Source organism: Mycteria americana, chromosome 1, assembly GCF_035582795.1.
Source record: "Mycteria americana isolate JAX WOST 10 ecotype Jacksonville Zoo and Gardens chromosome 1, USCA_MyAme_1.0, whole genome shotgun sequence".
NCBI classification, from domain to species: domain Eukaryota; kingdom Metazoa; phylum Chordata; class Aves; order Ciconiiformes; family Ciconiidae; genus Mycteria; species Mycteria americana.
In genome coordinates this window covers 12,319,588-12,338,503 of record NC_134365.1, presented here as the reverse complement: position 1 = coordinate 12,338,503, position 18,916 = coordinate 12,319,588, and the positions used below count along the sequence as shown (strand labels likewise).

The 18,916-nt window shown below is 40.6% G+C and overlaps 1 protein-coding gene across 1 annotated transcript in view; it reads right to left on the bottom strand.

Annotated features, from left to right (window-relative positions):
- Positions 1-18,916, bottom strand: part of SEMA3C (semaphorin 3C) — a 129,453-nt gene that overhangs the window by 13,272 nt on the left and 97,265 nt on the right. Inside the window, exons 12-14 of the mRNA XM_075490802.1 lie at positions 15,843-16,065; positions 6,054-6,142; positions 3,840-3,881 (exon numbers count right to left, since the gene is read on the bottom strand). Coding sequence (XP_075346917.1) covers positions 3,840-3,881; positions 6,054-6,142; positions 15,843-16,065 — 354 coding nt within the window. The remainder of the gene's footprint in view (positions 1-3,839; positions 3,882-6,053; positions 6,143-15,842; positions 16,066-18,916) is intronic.

Here is an 18,916-nt window from a genome sequence, read left to right as displayed (position 1 = left end):
TCTGCATATAGTCACTTTAATAAATATTATGCAGAGTTCCTACTTGGATTCTCCAGTGCATAGATTTCCAAGCCATAAAACCTAGAGATTACGTTGAGGTTTATGGCCAAATTCTGATAGCCTTATATACCTGGAAAAACAAGCCAACAGAACTTTTATAATAAATGACAGCTTTTGCAAAAGAAGTTCAAAGTGAATAGGTCATCACCAAAATCTGGGCCAAAATGACTGTTTTACTCAGAATCACAGAATCACAGAATCACAGAAGCATATAGGTTGGAAAAGACCTTTAAGATCATCAAGTCCAACCGTAAACCTAACACTACCAAGACCACCACTATACCATGTACCTAAGCACCTCATCCAAACGTCTTTTAAATCCTTCCAGGGATGGTGACTCAACCACTTCACTGGGCAGACAGTTATCAATGCTTGATAACCCTTTCAGTGAAGAAAAATTTCCTAATATCCAGTCTAAACCTCCCCTGGTGCAACTTGAGGCCATTTCCTCTTGTCCTATCACTTGTTACCTGGGAGAAGAGACCAAACCCCACCTCTCTACAACCTCCTTTCAGGTAGTTGTAGAGAGCGATAAGGTCTCCCCTCAGCCTCCTTTTCTCCAGGCTAAACAGTCCCAGCTCCCTCAGCCGCTCCTCATCAGACTTCTGCTCTAGACCCTTCACCAGCTTCGTTGCCCTTCTCTGGACACGCTCCAGCACCTCAATGTCTCTCTTGTAGTGAGGGGCCCAAAACTGAACACAGCATTCGAGGTGCGGCCTCACCAGTGCTGAGTACAGGGGCACGATCACTTCCCTAGTCCTGCTGGCCACGCTATTTTTGATACAAGCCAGGATGCTGTTGGCCTTCTTGGCCACCTGGGCACACTGCTGGCTCATATTCAGGCGGCTGTCAACAAACACCCCCAGGTCCTTCTCTGCCAGGCAGCTTTCCAGCCACTCTTCCCCAAGCCTGTAGCGTTGCATGGGGTTGCTGTGGCCCAAGTGCAGGACCTTACACTTGGCCTTGTTGAACCCCATACAATTGACCTCGGTCCATCAATCCAGCCTGTCCAGATTCCTCTGTAGAGCCTTTCTACCCTCAAGCAGATCAACACTCCCACACAACTTGGTGTCATCTGCAAACTTGCTGAGGGTGCACTCGATCCCTTCATCCAGATCATTGATAAAGATGTTAAACAGAACTGGCCCCAACACCGAGCCCTGGGGAACACCACTTGTGACCGGCCGCCAACTGGAGTAAACTCCATTCACCACCACTCTTTGGGCCCAGCCATCCAGCCAGTTCTTTACCCAGAGAAGAGCACACCTGTCCAAGCCATGAGCAGCCAGTTTCTCCAGGAGAATGCTGTGGGAAACCGTGTCAAAGGCTTTACTGAAATCTAGATAGACAACATCCACAGCCTTGCCCTCATCCACTAGGCAGGTCACCTTGTCATAGATGGAAATCAAGTAGGTTAAGCAGGACCTGCCTTTCCTGAACCCATGCTGGCTGGGCTTGATCCCTTGGTTATCCTCTACATGCCATGTGATAGCACTCAGGATGATCTGCTCCATCAGCTTCCCCAGCACCGAGGTCAGGCTGACAGGCCTGTAGTTCCCCGGGTCCTCCTTCTGGCCCTTCTTTAAGATGGGCGTCACATTAGCTAATCTCCAGTCAGCAGGGACTTCCCCAGTTAGCCAGGACTGCTGGTAAATGATGGAAAGGGGCTTGGTGAGCACATCTGCCAGTTCCTTCAGTACTCTCGGGTGGATCTCATCAGGCCCCATGGACTGGTGAGTGTCTAAGTGGTGCAGCAGGTCACTAACCATTTCCCCCAGGATTATGGGGGCTCCATTCTGGTCCCCATCCCTATCTTCCAACTCCAGGGGCTGGGTACCCAGAGAACAATTGGCCCTGCTATTAAAGACTGAGGCAAAGAAGGCATTAAGTACCTCAGCCTTTTCCTCGTCCTTGGTCACTGTGTTTCCTCCCCCGTCTACTAGGGGCTGGAGATTCTCCTTAGCTCTCCTTTTGCTGCTAATGTATGTGAAGAAGTATTTTTTGTTGTCTTTTACAGCAGCAGCCAGATTGAGCTCTAGCTCGGCTTTGGCCCTTCTAATTTTCTCCCTGCACAACCTCACTGCACCTTTGTAGTCCTCCTGACTTCCCTGCCCCTTCTTCCAGAGGTCGTAGACTCTCCTCTTTTTCCTGAGTCCTAGTCAAAGCTCTCTATTCAGCCAGGCCTGTCTTCTTCCCCGCCGGCTTGTCTTTGGGCACCTGGGGACAGCCTGCTCTTGTGTCTTTAGGACTTCCTCCTTGAAGAATGTCCAGCCTTCCTGGACTCCTTTGCCCATTAGGGCTGCCTCCCAGGGGACTCTCTCGACCAGTCTCCTAAACAGGCCAAAGTCCGCCCTCCGCAAGCCTAAGGTGGCAGTTTTGCTGACCCCCCTCACCGCTTCTCCATGTATCAATAACTCTATCATTTCACGATCACTCTGCCCAAGACAGCCTCCAACCATCACATGGATCACAAGTCCTTCTCTGTTCGTGCACAAGAGGTCCAGCGGGGCACCTTCCCTCGTTGGCTCGCTCACCAGCTGCATCAGGAAGTTATCTGCCACACGCTCCAGGAACCTCCTGGACTGTTTCCTCTCTGCTGTGTTGTATTTCCAGCAGACATCTGGTAGGTTGAAGTCCCCCACAAGAACAAGGGCTAGCGATTGTGAGGCTTCTCCCAGCTGCTTATAGAATAGTTCGTCAGTCTCCTCTTCCTGGTTGGGTGGTCTGTAACAGACTCCCACCACAATATCTGCCTTGTTGGCCTTCCCCCTGATTCTTACCCGTAGACACTCCACCCTATCGTCACCATCATCGAGCTCTAAACTATCCAGACACGCCCTAACGTATAGGGCTACCCCATCACCTCTCCTGCCTCGCCTATCCTTCCTGAAGAGTTTATAGACATCCATCACCGCACTCCAGTTGTGTGAGTCATCCCACCATGTTTCCGTGATGGCAACCATATCATAGTTTTCCTGATGTACAATGGCTTCCAACTCCTCCTGCTTGTTGCCCATGCTGCGTGCATTGGTGTAGAGGCACTTCAGCTGGGCTGTCGTCTGTGTCTCCTTCATAGAAGAACACCCCTTGTGTGCTTTGAGGTGTTTCACTGGCATAAACAATTAATCAATTATCCTTAAAATAGAAATTAATATTGAACAAAAACCTTGAAACTCCCCTGATCTTTTTGTCATAAAACTAAAAAATTACACTGAATTCAATTTAGTGAATAATGTTTACTTATTAGTAGTTTTGTAAAATATTGAGCAACATGTTGCTTGCAAAATCATGGAATACATATTTTTAGTTTGGGTGTTTAACATTTCAGCAGAAATCCTCTCAGCTGTTTTCATAATTCTTATTGCCATCATTATTACTAATAAACAAACACGCACAATTGCACCATGGACCCAACAGCCCCAACACAGCCTTTTTGCATCGACCAGACTTCCAAGGGAAAATTTCTATTTAGGACTTACAGAAGAAAAGGGGAGGACAGATTTCCTCTTTTAGTACTTTTTTTCCTTACTTGTCAAACAAAACAACAAAAATATTTACACTTTCAGTGAATTAGAAATTATACATAATGAATACAAATTGTTTTATCTTAGTGGCTTTGGGGCATATAACCAGCTCATGCAAACTTCAGTCAAGTTTCTCCATATTAATTATGGAAAATCTCCTGCCTATATCCTGCACAACAATTGGTATTCTAACATCTTTAAGTCAATTTACTTCTCAATTAATAAGCACTAAGTAAGCATTTCACTTTTCTTTACCTTTTTAGATGAAATCTTCATTGTTGTTATAGGAGAATTACTCTGAAAGACAAAATTCCAAACCGCATTTACAAAGACTACCTTGTTAATACTGTCCCAACATTAAAATTTAAAATTCAACAAAACCTAAGTCATATCTAAGAAAACGATAACTTTTCATATCTTGGAAAGGCGTCACTCACACCTACTAATTTTTTGCTATTTTCAGAACTAAACAAATGACATAAATACAAGTAATGTCTCACTAAATGTATTGGCTAAACTTAACTGCATTATTATTACTCGTGTATCAACAAGTTTTTGTACACTTCCAATTAACCTGCATCTGTGCTACCTCAGCAACATAGGAGCGATGTGTTTTGAAGCCATTACTCTCACTTTGTAATAAGAAACAATGTTTGTTCTTTGATGATGATGATAAATAAAAATCGTACAATAGCTCATGCATATTTACCACATGATCGAGATAAGAATATGTCATATTTCTCCTACACATTATATACAGTGCATACAGTTTGGTTACCATCCAACATATACTTTCAGATTATCAGTGACTAGAATATTAAAAATGGCATGTGTGTTATTGAATGTTTCTTTCCCAGAGACAGTACTGTATACTACTGTGTGTCATCACTGCAGTCTATTATTGTCTGTGTCCAAACCAAATGTTAAAGAGCTGGAGAAGAAATTATCACATTCATCGCCTTAAGCAAGTGAAGCAATTCATTATTCTCATCCAAACAAATGATAAATTTGATGGTTATAAAAATGTTCAGCATTTTTTGAAGGTTTAGCATTTTCTCAGTCACAAAGGCAAGCCATAACGGTGGGCCAGGATTAATTGCAGTGGACTACAAGCAGAGCAAGGAGGCCAGGACTAGGAAATCTGGCTGCGAATCATGTGAATTGGCAAAGGTTTGAAGGAGTTTAGAGATGCTGTAGTATTTCACGAACTGTCTGGAGACTCAAGGCTAAACGCAACATCAGATCTGACACCACATTCTCCTCTCATACTCTGGAAAGGAATCACTGCTTTGCTTCCTCTTGCTATTTACCAGCAGACAGCCAGTGGTCTCATTCCCGCTCTCTTGGAGACACTCATCAAAATACTGCCATGCTGCCCACACAGACTGCAGCGGCAGAGGTTACGATATCATGATTTTGGGGGTTCAGGATAAAAAAGGCTGTGCACAGAGGCCCAGAAACTAGGTTTAGGGTCAGGATTCCTCTCAGCCCACCTATCTGCTTGCTGTATTAACTTACCTTTCAGTAAATGGAATTAGTAATACTTGGGTGAAGGGTACTCTCTAGGTAATATTACTCACATACATCTTTTACTAAAGGGAAGTCTTCAACAAAAGCCTAGGAAGACTAATTATACTTTTATGAGGTTTAACACAGGGTGTATTCCTTTTCTTAAAGAAATTGTTAATGCTGCCTGTCTAGATAAAAAAGCGTAAATTTTCCTTTTTGTATCCTCTCAATGAAATAGAGAAACATGACAAAACCCTTAACTAAGTTTATAGATGCATACTACCACTTGCCCTGAGACTACCTGTTTTAAAGAATAGCCCATTCAAAAATGTGAAAGGGATTTTTCAACATGAGGGTGAACATTTTCTTTGGGTTATTACAAGCTGCTACGTGCCAGAGTGATTGACAGAGGCTATTCCCTTATTTCTCCCTGTAGTTGTTTGTGTTTCTTTTCAGCTTATGTTGTGTTAAGCTTGTATCTTTCTTGACTCCTGAGGCATGTGGCTTTGAAGAACTGGAGTTAAGCAAAAACAACACTAGTTTGCTTCCATTCTGCAGCTCCGAATCAGGAAGATTATCAGAGAAACAAAGAAGTACAAAAATCTTAGATTCCATCTGTAAATAGCAACAGTCTCAATATGTGATGCCAATGATAAAAGTTGCCTTCTGGCAGCCACTATAACGTGACCTTGTACAAATATGATTATCAAAATCCTTCTAGCCAGTATAACAACATAAAAAATAAGCAACTTAAATATAAGGGGAAAAAAAGACTGAAGCCAGCTTCTGCCTTCATAACAGTGGACATTTTATATTCCTTTTTTGGTGAGTATCAAGCTGACAGTATGCGCATTTACTTGATCTTTTATCAAGTCACAGTTGCCCTTGCCAAAGTCTCTTAGAACAAAGTGTTTGTGTGAACATACGCATTGGAAGAGTAAAAGTAAGAGCAAGCCAAACCTGAAAAACCTCCAGCTCTTCTAAAATGAGTTCTCCACTTGCAGAGAAGTTGGTGGGTAGGACGACAACTTTTTGTACGGTTCCTTGATCTGGAAAAGATGAGGAAAAGTGAGACGATGTGACAGAGAGAGAAAGAAAGAAAAAAGCAGATGAACCATTATCAATTATGCAAAGAAACCATCAAAGCAAGCACTATGACATAGAGAAAGGTAAGAAACGTTCAGTAATTTCTAGGGTTTGGGGTCAGAAAGAACCATGAGATGATTCCTTATATAGGAATACTATATATAGTATTATTCTCGTATATGAACATGAGGAAGTCATGGTAAGATTGGAGTTACTACCATTACTGTTACTATTCTACCCAAAAAGATAATTCAAAATCAGTATCTTCTGTACTAGTTGCTGGACAGACACACAGACAGAGGCGGTATCTATCCTAATGATCTTAAAGTAAAAACACAGCAATACAAACAGGTAAAAGGGAGCTACTGAAGAATTTAATATATATTCATATTCATTAATAAAAGTGATGACAACTGATGACATGAAAGGTAAACCTTCCAAAAAATAACTCTATCTACACCTAAACAAAGTAAGATGAAAGCTTTTTTTTTCAGGAAAGTCAAACAATAATAATGTCTGTTACGTATTGGTAGGAGTTAATATTTTGGTTCATAAGGAAAAAAGGAAAAGCAAGGTGACGATATTGTAGCTACTCTATCATGGCTGCCCTCTCAAAATACAGTTCCAAGCCTCCCAAATCCACTCAGATCTAAGGAGTAAGTAGTAAGAAGGATGGGGCAATGGCAGTGTTTTTGCAGGGTAGATGTGATGAGTGAGACCAAAGGGATATTTGTGATTAGTTTTCCAAATTTGTTATGTGGAAAGAATATATGAGATGGAGGGGTCCATCTGTGAAGGCTCTTAAAGGCTGAGACAGCCACTGAAGTAGTTCTGATGTGGCAGAAAAGGCAGACTGTGGGAGAATCACAAGGACAAGCATTTTTGGAAAAAGCACAGCACATAAAATTCTTCTTGCCTGAAAGGCCTGGAAATTAGTCTGAGTAGAATAAATTTATTTGCTCAATATTGATTCTGAGGAATGAGACCACATGGTATAGATTCTCTTCGGTCTTCAAAAGTTTCATAAGCAATATAGATTTGTGCGGTTAGTAAAACATTAGTATAGCACAATATAGGTACGTATCTACATGTATTTTTATGGATTTGTGACCGAGGATAGGAAATCTCTGCTTCCTGTTTGGCAATTCATGATGTAGACAACATAAACTGAAAAAGGGCAATTTTGCTTTTGCTTTTAAGGTCAGTGACTAAATTCCATAGCTGGAGCTGCAGGGCAAGTTGGTTATAGTAAATAATTGACAACTTCTTATTTCCCTGGAGGAAGCCGGCAAATAATAATATATTTTATTTTTTAAAAATAAGGTTTAAAGCCAGAATATTGATATGTAATGACCTGACCACACACAGAGAGCACATTGCAGTATTTTGTCATTTAAAAAAAAAAAAAGAAAAGAGAAATTGAAGGCTGACAAGACTTAAAAATGTGTAGCTATCAATTGTACATGCTCAGGGCACGTTAGGCATGAATTTTTCATGAGAATTTTCTATGGAGAACATTTATTCTCATTATACAATGGCATGATAAACCAGTTCCTTCCGAAGAAACTTTACTGAAACTAAATCTTGTGATAGCACAGCTGTGGTCTAGACTGGGTGCCAGTATTAGCAAAGCTATGAGAACCTGAGAGAGATTTACTAACTGCCAGGACCCACTGAAGCTTTAAACTGCTGCAGATGCATCCCTCGTTGGAGCTAAGGAGAAGCATGTGCATGTGTGTGTGTGTATTTCTGCTCCTATGAAAGGGAATAACCCACTCACAAATATACACAGCTTAAGCCCAGTCTACCTCTGCTTCTTTGCAACCTTTTACCAATGTCCTCTCTCTAACATTAAACTATACCATACAAAATACTGTATCAGAAGTGCAGGAAGGAGTTGCAGTCTTTTGTGGTTTTTTTTCAGCTGCCTTCAAAGTGTCAACTACCTGTAACCCTGACGTACAGGGCACTAAGCATGTTGACAGTGACCTTACCTGCAAAGGAATGTGAGGCTGCTGAGCCTCTGAAGAACCGGTTTATTTCAATGATCCATTAGCACATGCCACACATTTAAAATTCCTAAATTGTCTTTGGTCCTCAAACATTGCCCCAAACTGAAATCAAGAGCTGAGGGGAGATTTTATCCTGGGCATTGGCACAGAAAATACTGATAATGCCTGACGCCAAGTCCTTGTGTCCTAATAAACTTTCCTATTTGATAATTAGGTTCCTGTCTGCGTTTTTGTCACACCCCAGCAAAATACACAGAGTTAAGGACTGTTTACCTTGGTATTCATTCCCTTTGACTCAATATTTTACTATTTGCTTTGACTCAGTATTATACTGTGAGGGACAGATTGTTGCAGAAAGGAATGTTCCATTGTTTTAAAGGAATTAGTAAACTTAATACAACATTTAAAATAAATATTCATGTTAGGGAAAGTAGGCAATAAAAAGCTATTCATTAAATGAAACCACTTAAAGCAAGGAATTCCAATAGTCTGTACATATATATCTACATAATTCCGACAATACATGGCTTGTAGGCTATAGCCCTCCACCCCTTCTAAACATAGTTTCTCTACTGTTTCTCAGTGTGTTCCTTAATAAATTAAAAGCAAATATTTGTGCCCAGAAAACACTTATTCCTTTCTCAGTAGTCTCCACTATAAGCACAGTAGCTGACAAATCAAGGACTTATATGTCCTCACATCAGAAAGCTTATGGTACATCTGAGTTTTGCTTATTTCCTTTAATGGCAAGGCAGCAAACTAAATTCCCTGGGTCAGAAGGAAGGTTGGAAAGGATGCAGCACTGTGCACTGCAGGAGATATATGCAAAGTGGCAGTGCTTGAGCTGTTTCCCAGTGTATTTCATAACAGATAATCTTTTGTGTTGTAAGCCAGGCATAAGAGATCATCAAACAAGTATAAGTCAATTTTTTTCATGCTTAGGCCAATGTATTAAATTATAAGGTAATTCTGTAAAAATCATAAAAGTGAACAGGATGGTTTCCTTCACCATTTACTTGTTACTTCCAGAAATCCACTTGCAAACAGTTCTACACTGTTATGATTTCACGTAGTCATGAAAAAAGCTATTGTGTCTCCAGAATATCAATCCACCACTAGAATGTATGAAGTGAAGAGGCAGATTTATGGTCACCACTTCCCTGACTTTTCACCGGGAGCTGTTTGCAGCCTCGCATCAGCCCAGCAGCCTGTAAGTCAGGGGCAGACGGACAAGCGAGAAGGAATCTCCCTCAAGCTGACAGCAAGAGGACAAGGGCCACTCATAATGACGGCTTTTCTGTTTCAAACCTGCTTGAACAACCACATTCTCCCAGCTTGACATGGAAGACAATGTTACTGAGACTGTGTTCCCTCTGAGAGGATGGAGAAAGAGGAAACAGCAAGGGAGGAAAGTGCTCACATCCTGCAGGCTAAAAAATGGTGTAGAGAGTATGCAGAGTGGGAAATAAATGGAGAAGGAAGGCAGTCCAATGAATGGTGCAAGGAAGGGAGACAAATTAATAATAATAAAAATAATAACAACAATAATAATACTAATAATACCACCTTCCTTGAAACGCAGGGCATGATTCTGTCTGGTATTAATCAGCTAAGCTTCACTGATACCAGTTGGACTATGCCTGATTACACTAATTCCTGGTCTGGCTGACCATGGGCAATGGAAAAGGCAAAGCTTAATGAACAGCAGTGAAAAATACACAGGTGTTTGGCTGGAATCCGTATTCCAGAAGCTGAATCTGCAGGTCTGGGTTTAAATCTCGTTCTCTGAATTTCTACTAGCTTTTCTGTCCCCAGCCCTAAGTGAACACTGCAGTCGTCAGTGCTGTGAGCCTCGAAGAGAGTCAGGACCAATCCAGCCCCGAGCTGCATCACATGCACAAACTGAACAACAAATAAAAAAACCTGACTTTCCCACATCATAAAAAAATGTCTGCAATGGACACCAACTGCTACCTTGCCAGGAGTTTCCCAGAGAGGCCTCCTGCAGTAATCCCCCTCCCTCATGGGTCTGACATTGCTGGAGACCCTCTGAAAACTTTTCTCCATGTTGTACCTGCCAGCCTGATGGCAGCTTAATTATTTTTGGTCTCTAATCTGAGTTAAACCTGATGCAAACAAGTAACATCACAAAGAAAAAAGAAAGCAAAGAGTTTGCAGAATGCTTAAAATCTCTCTGTTTGAGAAGATGTTCAGGCTCAGCAGAGCACCTGAGATGGTGGCAGGTTAGCAGTCAGGGCTGAGAGCCAGGTCCCCACGCTCTCTGCTGTCCTTAGGTGCCTGCTCTAAGTCAGGGCTGCCACCACAGCCACCTAACTTCTTTGTGCTTTAGTTCACTCATCTGTCAAATGGGTATAATTTTTTTCCAGCTCATAGTATTGCTGTGGAACTTTTTAAGTAATTCCAAGCTGCATCAAAGAACAAAAAGGCAGATACAAATGTCTAATGAGCTGACACTTGAGGGCAAAGCTTTCACATAGCCCCAGCTTGGTCAATCTTCTGGCACACACTGTGATCTTGTTTGAAAAAAAACTGAACAGGGAAAATAAAACAGGTGGAGGAATACCCTCTTAACTTACATATCTTCTTAAAAGGCTGTGAAAAAGCATTGGATGAGTTGGTCAACAAAAGGTTTTGAATGACTCAGGCAGTAAGACCAAAAGGAAGAAGGAAACTGTCTGCTGCTTGTTGTGCCACTGTTGTGCAACATCATCCTCCCAAGCTCACAGACATGAAGCTGCAGCCAGCGAGTCTGTGGGAGGCAAGCTTGCTCTTCTGACCAGATTATCTCTCTCCATTAGAATCTGTAGCTCATTACATGATTTTGGCTATTGCGTTACTGGAGGCTACCATTGTCAGCAAGAGTTAGTTTTCCAAAAAGACAGCCATCATGTAACACCATAAAAACGACTATTACAACCTTATGCTCTGAAGGCACTTACTGCATCCAGACTTTGAACGCAAGTGTTGCATCAGAAAAGAAAAGATAATAAGACACATTGATCAACCTCATGCCACATCAGATGCATATGGCCCACATGAATCATCTCAATAAGCCACACTAAAGTCTGAAGTGTCTTTTCATGACAGTAAGTTAGATCTCTTTACACAAAAATATATCCTATCTTGATAGCAAGGAGCTGAAAAAAATTCTATTGGTGTCCATGGCCGTTTAATGTACCCAAGTTTCACTCAGACATTTAAATATTTTCATAACACCAAGAGCAATAAAAAGACCCATGCATAATCTTATGGTTGTGCAATCTGCGTGTACTTTGACCGAAGGCTTTCGTACTGCAAGCAGTAGGTGGCATGCTTAAAAAATAAATATTAATCTCAGGAAAATGTTCTCATGCTGTTTTACTGCTGTTCTTAAAACTCAGATGGAAAACAATCCACCAAAGGATAAACAGAAAATGTTGAAAGCTTGGGTTCTTCAGATATAACTGAAATGAGTAAAGTAATTGCAGTAAAACTCTAGGGTGAATCAAGAACTTCAGGACTGCGTCCTGGCCTACCACAGAAATGGGATAATCAAAGCAGAACTCTAACCCTAAATTCCTGAACTGAATATGTTATTACTCATTGCATAGCGAAAAAGTATCATCGGCATCGCCCTTGTCAAATATGCAAATGAGTGATTACATTACAGCCAAGTAAATTATCCCTCGGGTTTCTGTTTGGGAAGACAGGGTATACAGCACTCTTGTAGCACTGCTCTCTACCATTAAAGGCTTGTTCCTTACTCTAAATCAGCTCATTTCAGAGGGGGGTGAAGAGATCCCTTTGGGTGGACTTAACAAACTAGCAAGTTTTGTTAAGTGCTTTGGGAGTCTTCAGGTTGAAAAGCATAGGGAAAATAGGAGATCGTTATCATTTGAAAAGCGGGTGGAATGCTGCGAGAACAATGTCTGTCCCTGGGATTTATTTTGTTAGCTATGTAGGCAAGCGAGGGAGAAAAGCAACTATTAACTCTGGACATGGACCAGCCCCTGTGAGCTCAGCACTTTTGTCTGGGGGTGCAAAGGAAACACTACATTTAGTTCACGTTAATGTGAAAAAATGACACAGCTGCCTATGCCCTCCCATGCCACGGCTACATGATGAAAACCACTGGGGTTCTTGGAGCTTTATACTTCTGTTATTCTTCACTTGCATTCAGGAACTGATTTATTACTGAGGCTATAGAGGAGGAAGAGAGGAAAAGCTAAACATTTTGTGTGCTCTGCATCTGGCAAGACATAAAACACTCCAATTTCAAGCATGAGACAGGTCACTGACAGTGACAGACATGGCTGGCAACATCTCAGTTCAGCAGCAGTAACTCATCATCCAAGCTGAGTGTAATTGTCACCAGGTGTCAAGTCCCATTGTCTCTGGCTATGGGGCTCCAGGCTCCCAGGGAAATTATCACATGAAATTCTCCTGTACAATGTGGTTTTTGCGTTTGCTGGGATGAACTGACACCAAAGCAAATCCCCTCTGCATTCCTTTTGACAGTTAGTATCTCTATCAAATTCTCCTGAGTCTCACAGAAAGCAGAGAATAAAGAAAACAAGTTTCTTCTCCCAGCGGCTGAAACTTGATCACTTTTATTTAAAAGGGCTGAGAAACGCAGTAACTTACATTGCACCAATTTCTTCTGAGGAAGACCTTGGAAGCTATTAATGTCCTGTACTCTACTCAGGAATAATAATGCCTCCCCTCCAACTAACTAGAAAGCAGACAATGATCCTTGTCTCCAGTGTAATGCAGAAGATAAAGCAATGAATATAAAGTATCAAGAGCTGCAGTTTACGTATTTGTCCTATAATGGACCCTGTGCTGATACACAGAAGAGGATTAACAAAACATAAGAACAAGCTGAGGTATGTTAATATTTTTTACAAATCACAGGTGTATGTGTGAGACCACACTGATCAACTAAAACCAGTCAGAAGCTAATCAAAGCATAAAATGAAATGAACTGTATTTATCTCCTGCAGAATTACAGAAGTGCTAAATATCTGTATTGTGCATTTTCATGCACATTTCAAATTTTTCAATACATTTCCAGTATTAACTATCACTGCTACATTAAGAACCCTATATTGGTTTGAAACTTATATGTCTTATCTTTTCCACTAATTTTTAGTAGAATTTTCCTCCAATTACCATTAGATCTTTAGAGAGCATTTGAAAACAATGGTGCCACTATATAAAAAAATGCATAAAACGTTCATTTGAAAGATCTGTACTAGCCTACCAAGCTACTACTCTGGATAAACATAGTGATTTGGCAAGGAATAAAGCTAATAGAAAACCAAACCTTCTCTTTTACTGAGAGTTCTTGTGGAGTTGTGTAGCAGTAATAGGGACGATATCTATGAACACTTCTGCTATTTCTGCAGTAGTGTACAAAGACTCTTTTCTTTACTTCTGTAGCAAAGGAGGAAAATGACACTAAAGGGTCCCAAAGTCAAGAACTGTAGCTGCATTAATTAAACTAAAAAGAAAATGTGGTTATATGTTAGGAAGGGGAAAAAAAAAACACCTCAAGAAGAAAGCCCTGTCCTAATTAGCTTAATTTGGTAGTTTCCAATGACTCTGCAAGTAGGATCAAAGAGATCTTCAAGAACACCTTAAAACTCATTTATCAACTGCCAACCAAGAAAACAAAAATATCCAGATCAAAAACTGATGAAATTCCTTATGTAATTCAATACCCAGAGCTTTTTCTACCCTGACTATGCCTTATAGTATACTAAGCATTCCCAGTACAGTAGATGGTGACCTGGTAAAGGTTTGACACAAGAACATGAACGAGGTGTTTCTGTTTTCCTCTTCCCTTTCATTGAACCACAGAACCCTGTAGGCTGGAAGGGGCCTCTAGAAGTCATCTAGTCCAATCTCCCACTCAAAGCAGGTCCAGTTAGAGCAGGTTGCTTGGGGCCGTGTCGTGTTGGGTTTTGAATCCTTTGAGTCTCCGAGGATGGAGAATTCACAATCCCTCTGGGCCCTTGTTCCAATGTCTGATCACGCTGATGGTGAAAACCTTTTCCTTTATATCTAATTCCAATTTCCCACATTGCAACTTGTGTCCATTGCCTCTCACCCTGACACCGAGCACCTTGAGAAGAGTCCAGATCTGGTTTTTCCCATTAGATAGTTGTACCCTCCCATTAGATAGTTGTCAACAGCAATAAGGTCTCCCTTTAGCTTTCTCTGAATAAACTAAATTCTCTCAGCCTCCTCTCACACATCACATGCTACGGTCCCTCAGCTGATCTTGTTCCATTAGGTCAATGTTTTCCTTGCACTGGGGAGCCCACAACTAGACACGGTACTCCTGACAGGAGCCTAATACAGGGGAAGAATCCCTTCCAGCAACCTGCTGGCTGGATACACTTCTGCTAATACAGCACAGTATGCAGCTGGCCTCCTTTGGCACAAGGGCACCCTGCTGATTTTGATAGTTGGGGAGGTCTTTCTAAGAAGAGTGAAGAGAGTTCCTTTTAATCCTGCCCCTATAGAAGCCTGACATTCTTGAGAGATTTTTTAGCACCAGCTTCCTAAATCTGTTATAACAGGATGGTTATTCCCAGCCCCATGTGAGTTTGCTGGCAAACACGGTTATTCTACAAGCAGAAAACAACTAGGACCCCAATAATATGTGAGCCATAAAAGCAATGCAAGCCATCTCTGTAATTATTTTCTGATGTTCAGAGACATATTTGTTCTCCTGGAGTTCTTTTCCTTTGTTCTTCTTGAAACCATCTGTAGTAAAAAAGATTAGCCTTTGTGCCTATCAACCTATAATGCCCTGTTAAACCAGCGGGAGTTTCAGATGTGAATGAATCCTAGGGTCTAGTCAGAGTACAACTCCGCTTGTCTGCTTCAATCAGAAGAGTGTGATTCATATCTGAATATTTTAAAAAATCAAAATTGATCAGTACGAGAATCACTTGACCTGTTCCCTGCAGACTTCGGAAGCATAACACCAGATTCAGATTTGATGTAACTAAAACCAAAATGTAGGTTATATTAGACAGAAATTATTTAAGAATACTTGGATCAAATTCTCTGTGTCCACTAATGCTAGGACTCCAACCATTTGTTTCTTTTTCTCTGCTAAATACTTCCATATTTTTACCTTTTTTTGTGGAGTTGTTATTTCTGCCTTTGTAACATCCTGATTAGATTGTGTCCTTAGATTAGATTCTTCAGAAGTGGCTTGCACAACATATACTAAATAATGATGATGAGAGTATACAAAACAATACTAAGCTGGATTTGGGTATTTTTACTCACATTAGAGAGCATCAAATTCTAATGTGGAATCATGTTGCAGACAAACCATATTCAAGAGGAGTATTATAATTTAGATCAAATACAATATACACTAGTGTTGATTTCTCTCTCAAATAAAATTCATATCAATACGTTGTATCTCTTGCACATAATTAACTTCTATAGGACACATAAAAATGCACAGAAAGTAAAAAGAGCATAATTTATGGATTTCTATTGACATTTTTGTAGATAGCAAATATGTTTAAACAAACATTTCTGAAAGCTATAAATTGTACCGATTGGAGTCGATTGCAAATTATAACGCAATAGAGGAAAACGGCTGTTGCTAAGTCTATCTTACCTGTTCCAAGAAACAAGACGTGGTATCTTCCATCAGCAGCATTCACTCGATCTACAGCAATCTTTGTATACTTGTAGTCGGCTCCTATGCGGATGATTAATGGCCTCTTGTGTATTGGGTAAATGGGATTAAACATCAAAGGGTGATTCCTGATGAAGGTCACAACATCGTCTGGAAACTCTTTGGTTGTCCGCATGTTAGGTGTGAAGGCTCCTCCTGGACACTGCAAGAAACGTGCACAGCAATGCTTAACAATACTTACCATCTTTCAGAGAGTTTTCATCTCCAAGTCATTTACAAATATTGACAGATAGTTGACAAAGTAAGTTCCCGAAAGAGTACTTCAGACTTTGACTGAAAGTAATTATGTTTCAGTAACAGGAATGAAGTGCTCGAATAGCTATGCTTTGAACTCCAATCAATTCCGATAAAGGAAACACAAACATATTTTTGCACTTTCAAAACCCAGCTTAATAGCAAAGTTCCATTCTTCTGAACCTGTTTCCATATTCTTTATGTTTCCAAACTGCCTGTTGAAAAAAAAGTCCAAGTGACTGGTATGGGAAGATACCAAACTTCTGCAGCTGGTTTGTTACAGAATTAGTACAAATGCAAAAGGTAAAATCTGATACTAACTGTAATTTGGTCAATATCCCTCTAGTCATTATGTTGATTTTGAGATGGTGAAAGGACCTGTGACTCATCTTCATTTGAAAACAAAATAATATGAAGTTGATGAGGGGGTCCCATGACAACTTCTCTACATCTGAGAAGACTGACCATTCACAGGATCTTGTCTACATTTTCCCCTATGCCCAAGAAATAACAAGAGGTCCATGAATACCCTGGATGTTTCTTTACATGTAATGAAGAACCATCCAAATAACCAGCCCTGAGGCATTCTGGACCTCATGAGGAAATAAAAAAAAATTTAGAAATCTCAAGTATTTACTGAGAGTGAAACTAAAAGCAAGGCTGTGGGAAGAAATCAGGAGTTATGTCAGTAACTGGTAAAATGTTCTGGATGTACCTATGTTAATTTACATGGCTTTTTTTCAGGCGCCATTACCACACTTCTTATTGCTGCTCCTGAGCTTTCATTTTTACCCCTTACCAGATTTCTGAACTGTGAAACTCTCCTCGGAGTACTGGAGCTATTCAGAAATATTTCAACACAATATTTTTCCAGTTGGAAAATGTTGATTTGTTCAATACGAAGCATTTCATGGAAACTTGTTTATTTTGATGAGGACTATTACGTCTAGGATGGAATTTCTCGTCAAAACCACAGACACAAAAATAGCTAGTAGCTTAGGGAGAGATTTACCTCACCTGACTTCTACTGTCTCAAAGTCAGGCATTTATTCGTAGTTAGACATCTAGGTTTCCTCTGTAGTCAGTAATTCAGACTAGATGCCCTGCTTTTAGATGGCTAAAATTACATAAAATGAATCATACTCTGAGAGACTAGGAAACTCACTAGGGATATATGAGTCATGTGTCCAACCTACCTGATGTGAGCAAACGTTAGAATCTGGGTCTTCACCTCCCAGGGGATCCCTCTAACCACCAGGCAGGAGTGCCCGTTCTACCCTCACTGCTAAAAGCTGTTCCATCTTGTGCACATAATAAACTATTCATTGGGCAATATCAGGAACAAAGTAGAGAGGGGACTTCAGCCTAATCCCAGACTTTAGAATATCTGGCTCAATTAGGATTTAATTATTTATACAAAGTAGAACAGCTCTGGTAAGAATTCTTTAAAAGAAACTGCTCTGGCATCAGTTACATTCAGGAAGAAGAACCAGAACTCAGCTCAGATATGGGTCTCTTTTCCCATCTGACGTCCTTGACAATTGACTCTTCTGGACTCCTATTTACCCTGAGGGTTTTGGTTTGGTTCTCATTAGAAATGACACTACATGCTAGGCCTCTAAGTCCTCTCAAAAATGAATTCTGATTATCTTGTTTGCTCTACGCCTTTCCTCTGTGGCACTTCCATCCACAGTCTTCCAGGAAATGTACGGGGCTATCTGCTAAGATTAGCAACAAATGCTGAAAAAATAACTGTCTTCATAAATTTGTAGGCTATTAGCATGATTATTCTACTTGGTAGTGGTCTGCCAGACGGCAGTTCCTCTCCAGAGGGATTTTCTTTCACGAGCAGTTCAAATTAAACTTTCCTGTCCCACACAGCTCAGTTAAAAGACTTTCTCTGATACTTTCTATCCTTCCATTCTTGACTTGCAGATCATAAGGCCTCTGTCTGTGACTTGCTGCAAAAATGTCTGTGCTATGGTTCACCCCAGTATGACCCTAAAAACTTAACATTATATCGTTGTTCTGAGCAAAGCCTTAACAAACATCTTTAATCAATTAATTCTTTTGCTATCCCCTGTATAAACCAATGACAAGCAAAAGATGTTACTGAAGAACCCTATAAGCTCTCTCTTTCCTGGAGGGATTGAATGTGTATCCATCGCACCTCATTCAAGGACTTGGCTACATGATAATTGTGTTCACAGTTAATCACCATGCAGCTAGATTGCAGAGAGAAACAGAATTCTTTAATTTACAGCATATTCCCCAACATGCTGTAGGTACAAAAACTATTTCTGTAAACTCTGAAAAATGGAAACTACCCTCAAACATCACTGAATTTAGTAGCAAGATGCCAATTATGTATTTTTTTTCCCTTTCTTTTTCCATAAGTAAGTTTTGCTTGTGGAGAAATAAGAAACCATTGGTATTTAGTGAAGGGCAGCCAAACACTGTGGAGTTGATTATGGCCAAATGAACGTATTGCTTTATTTAATCCTACTGAAGCTATACCTAAGCCTTTTCATTGTTTATCCAATGTACTGCAACACAATGAACATTCATTTCTGTCCAGAGATTTAGTATGAATATCTCTTTAGGCAACTGTAAAGTAGGATTTTCCATGTCATATAAAAAGGCATCCCTGTTTAGTCCAGCATCCCAGAAGTTGCAAAACATCTACGTTCAAGAGGAAAGAGCCTCATGCCCCATAGTCTGCAAGCATGGCTATTCAAAGTTAACCCTCTGAACACAAA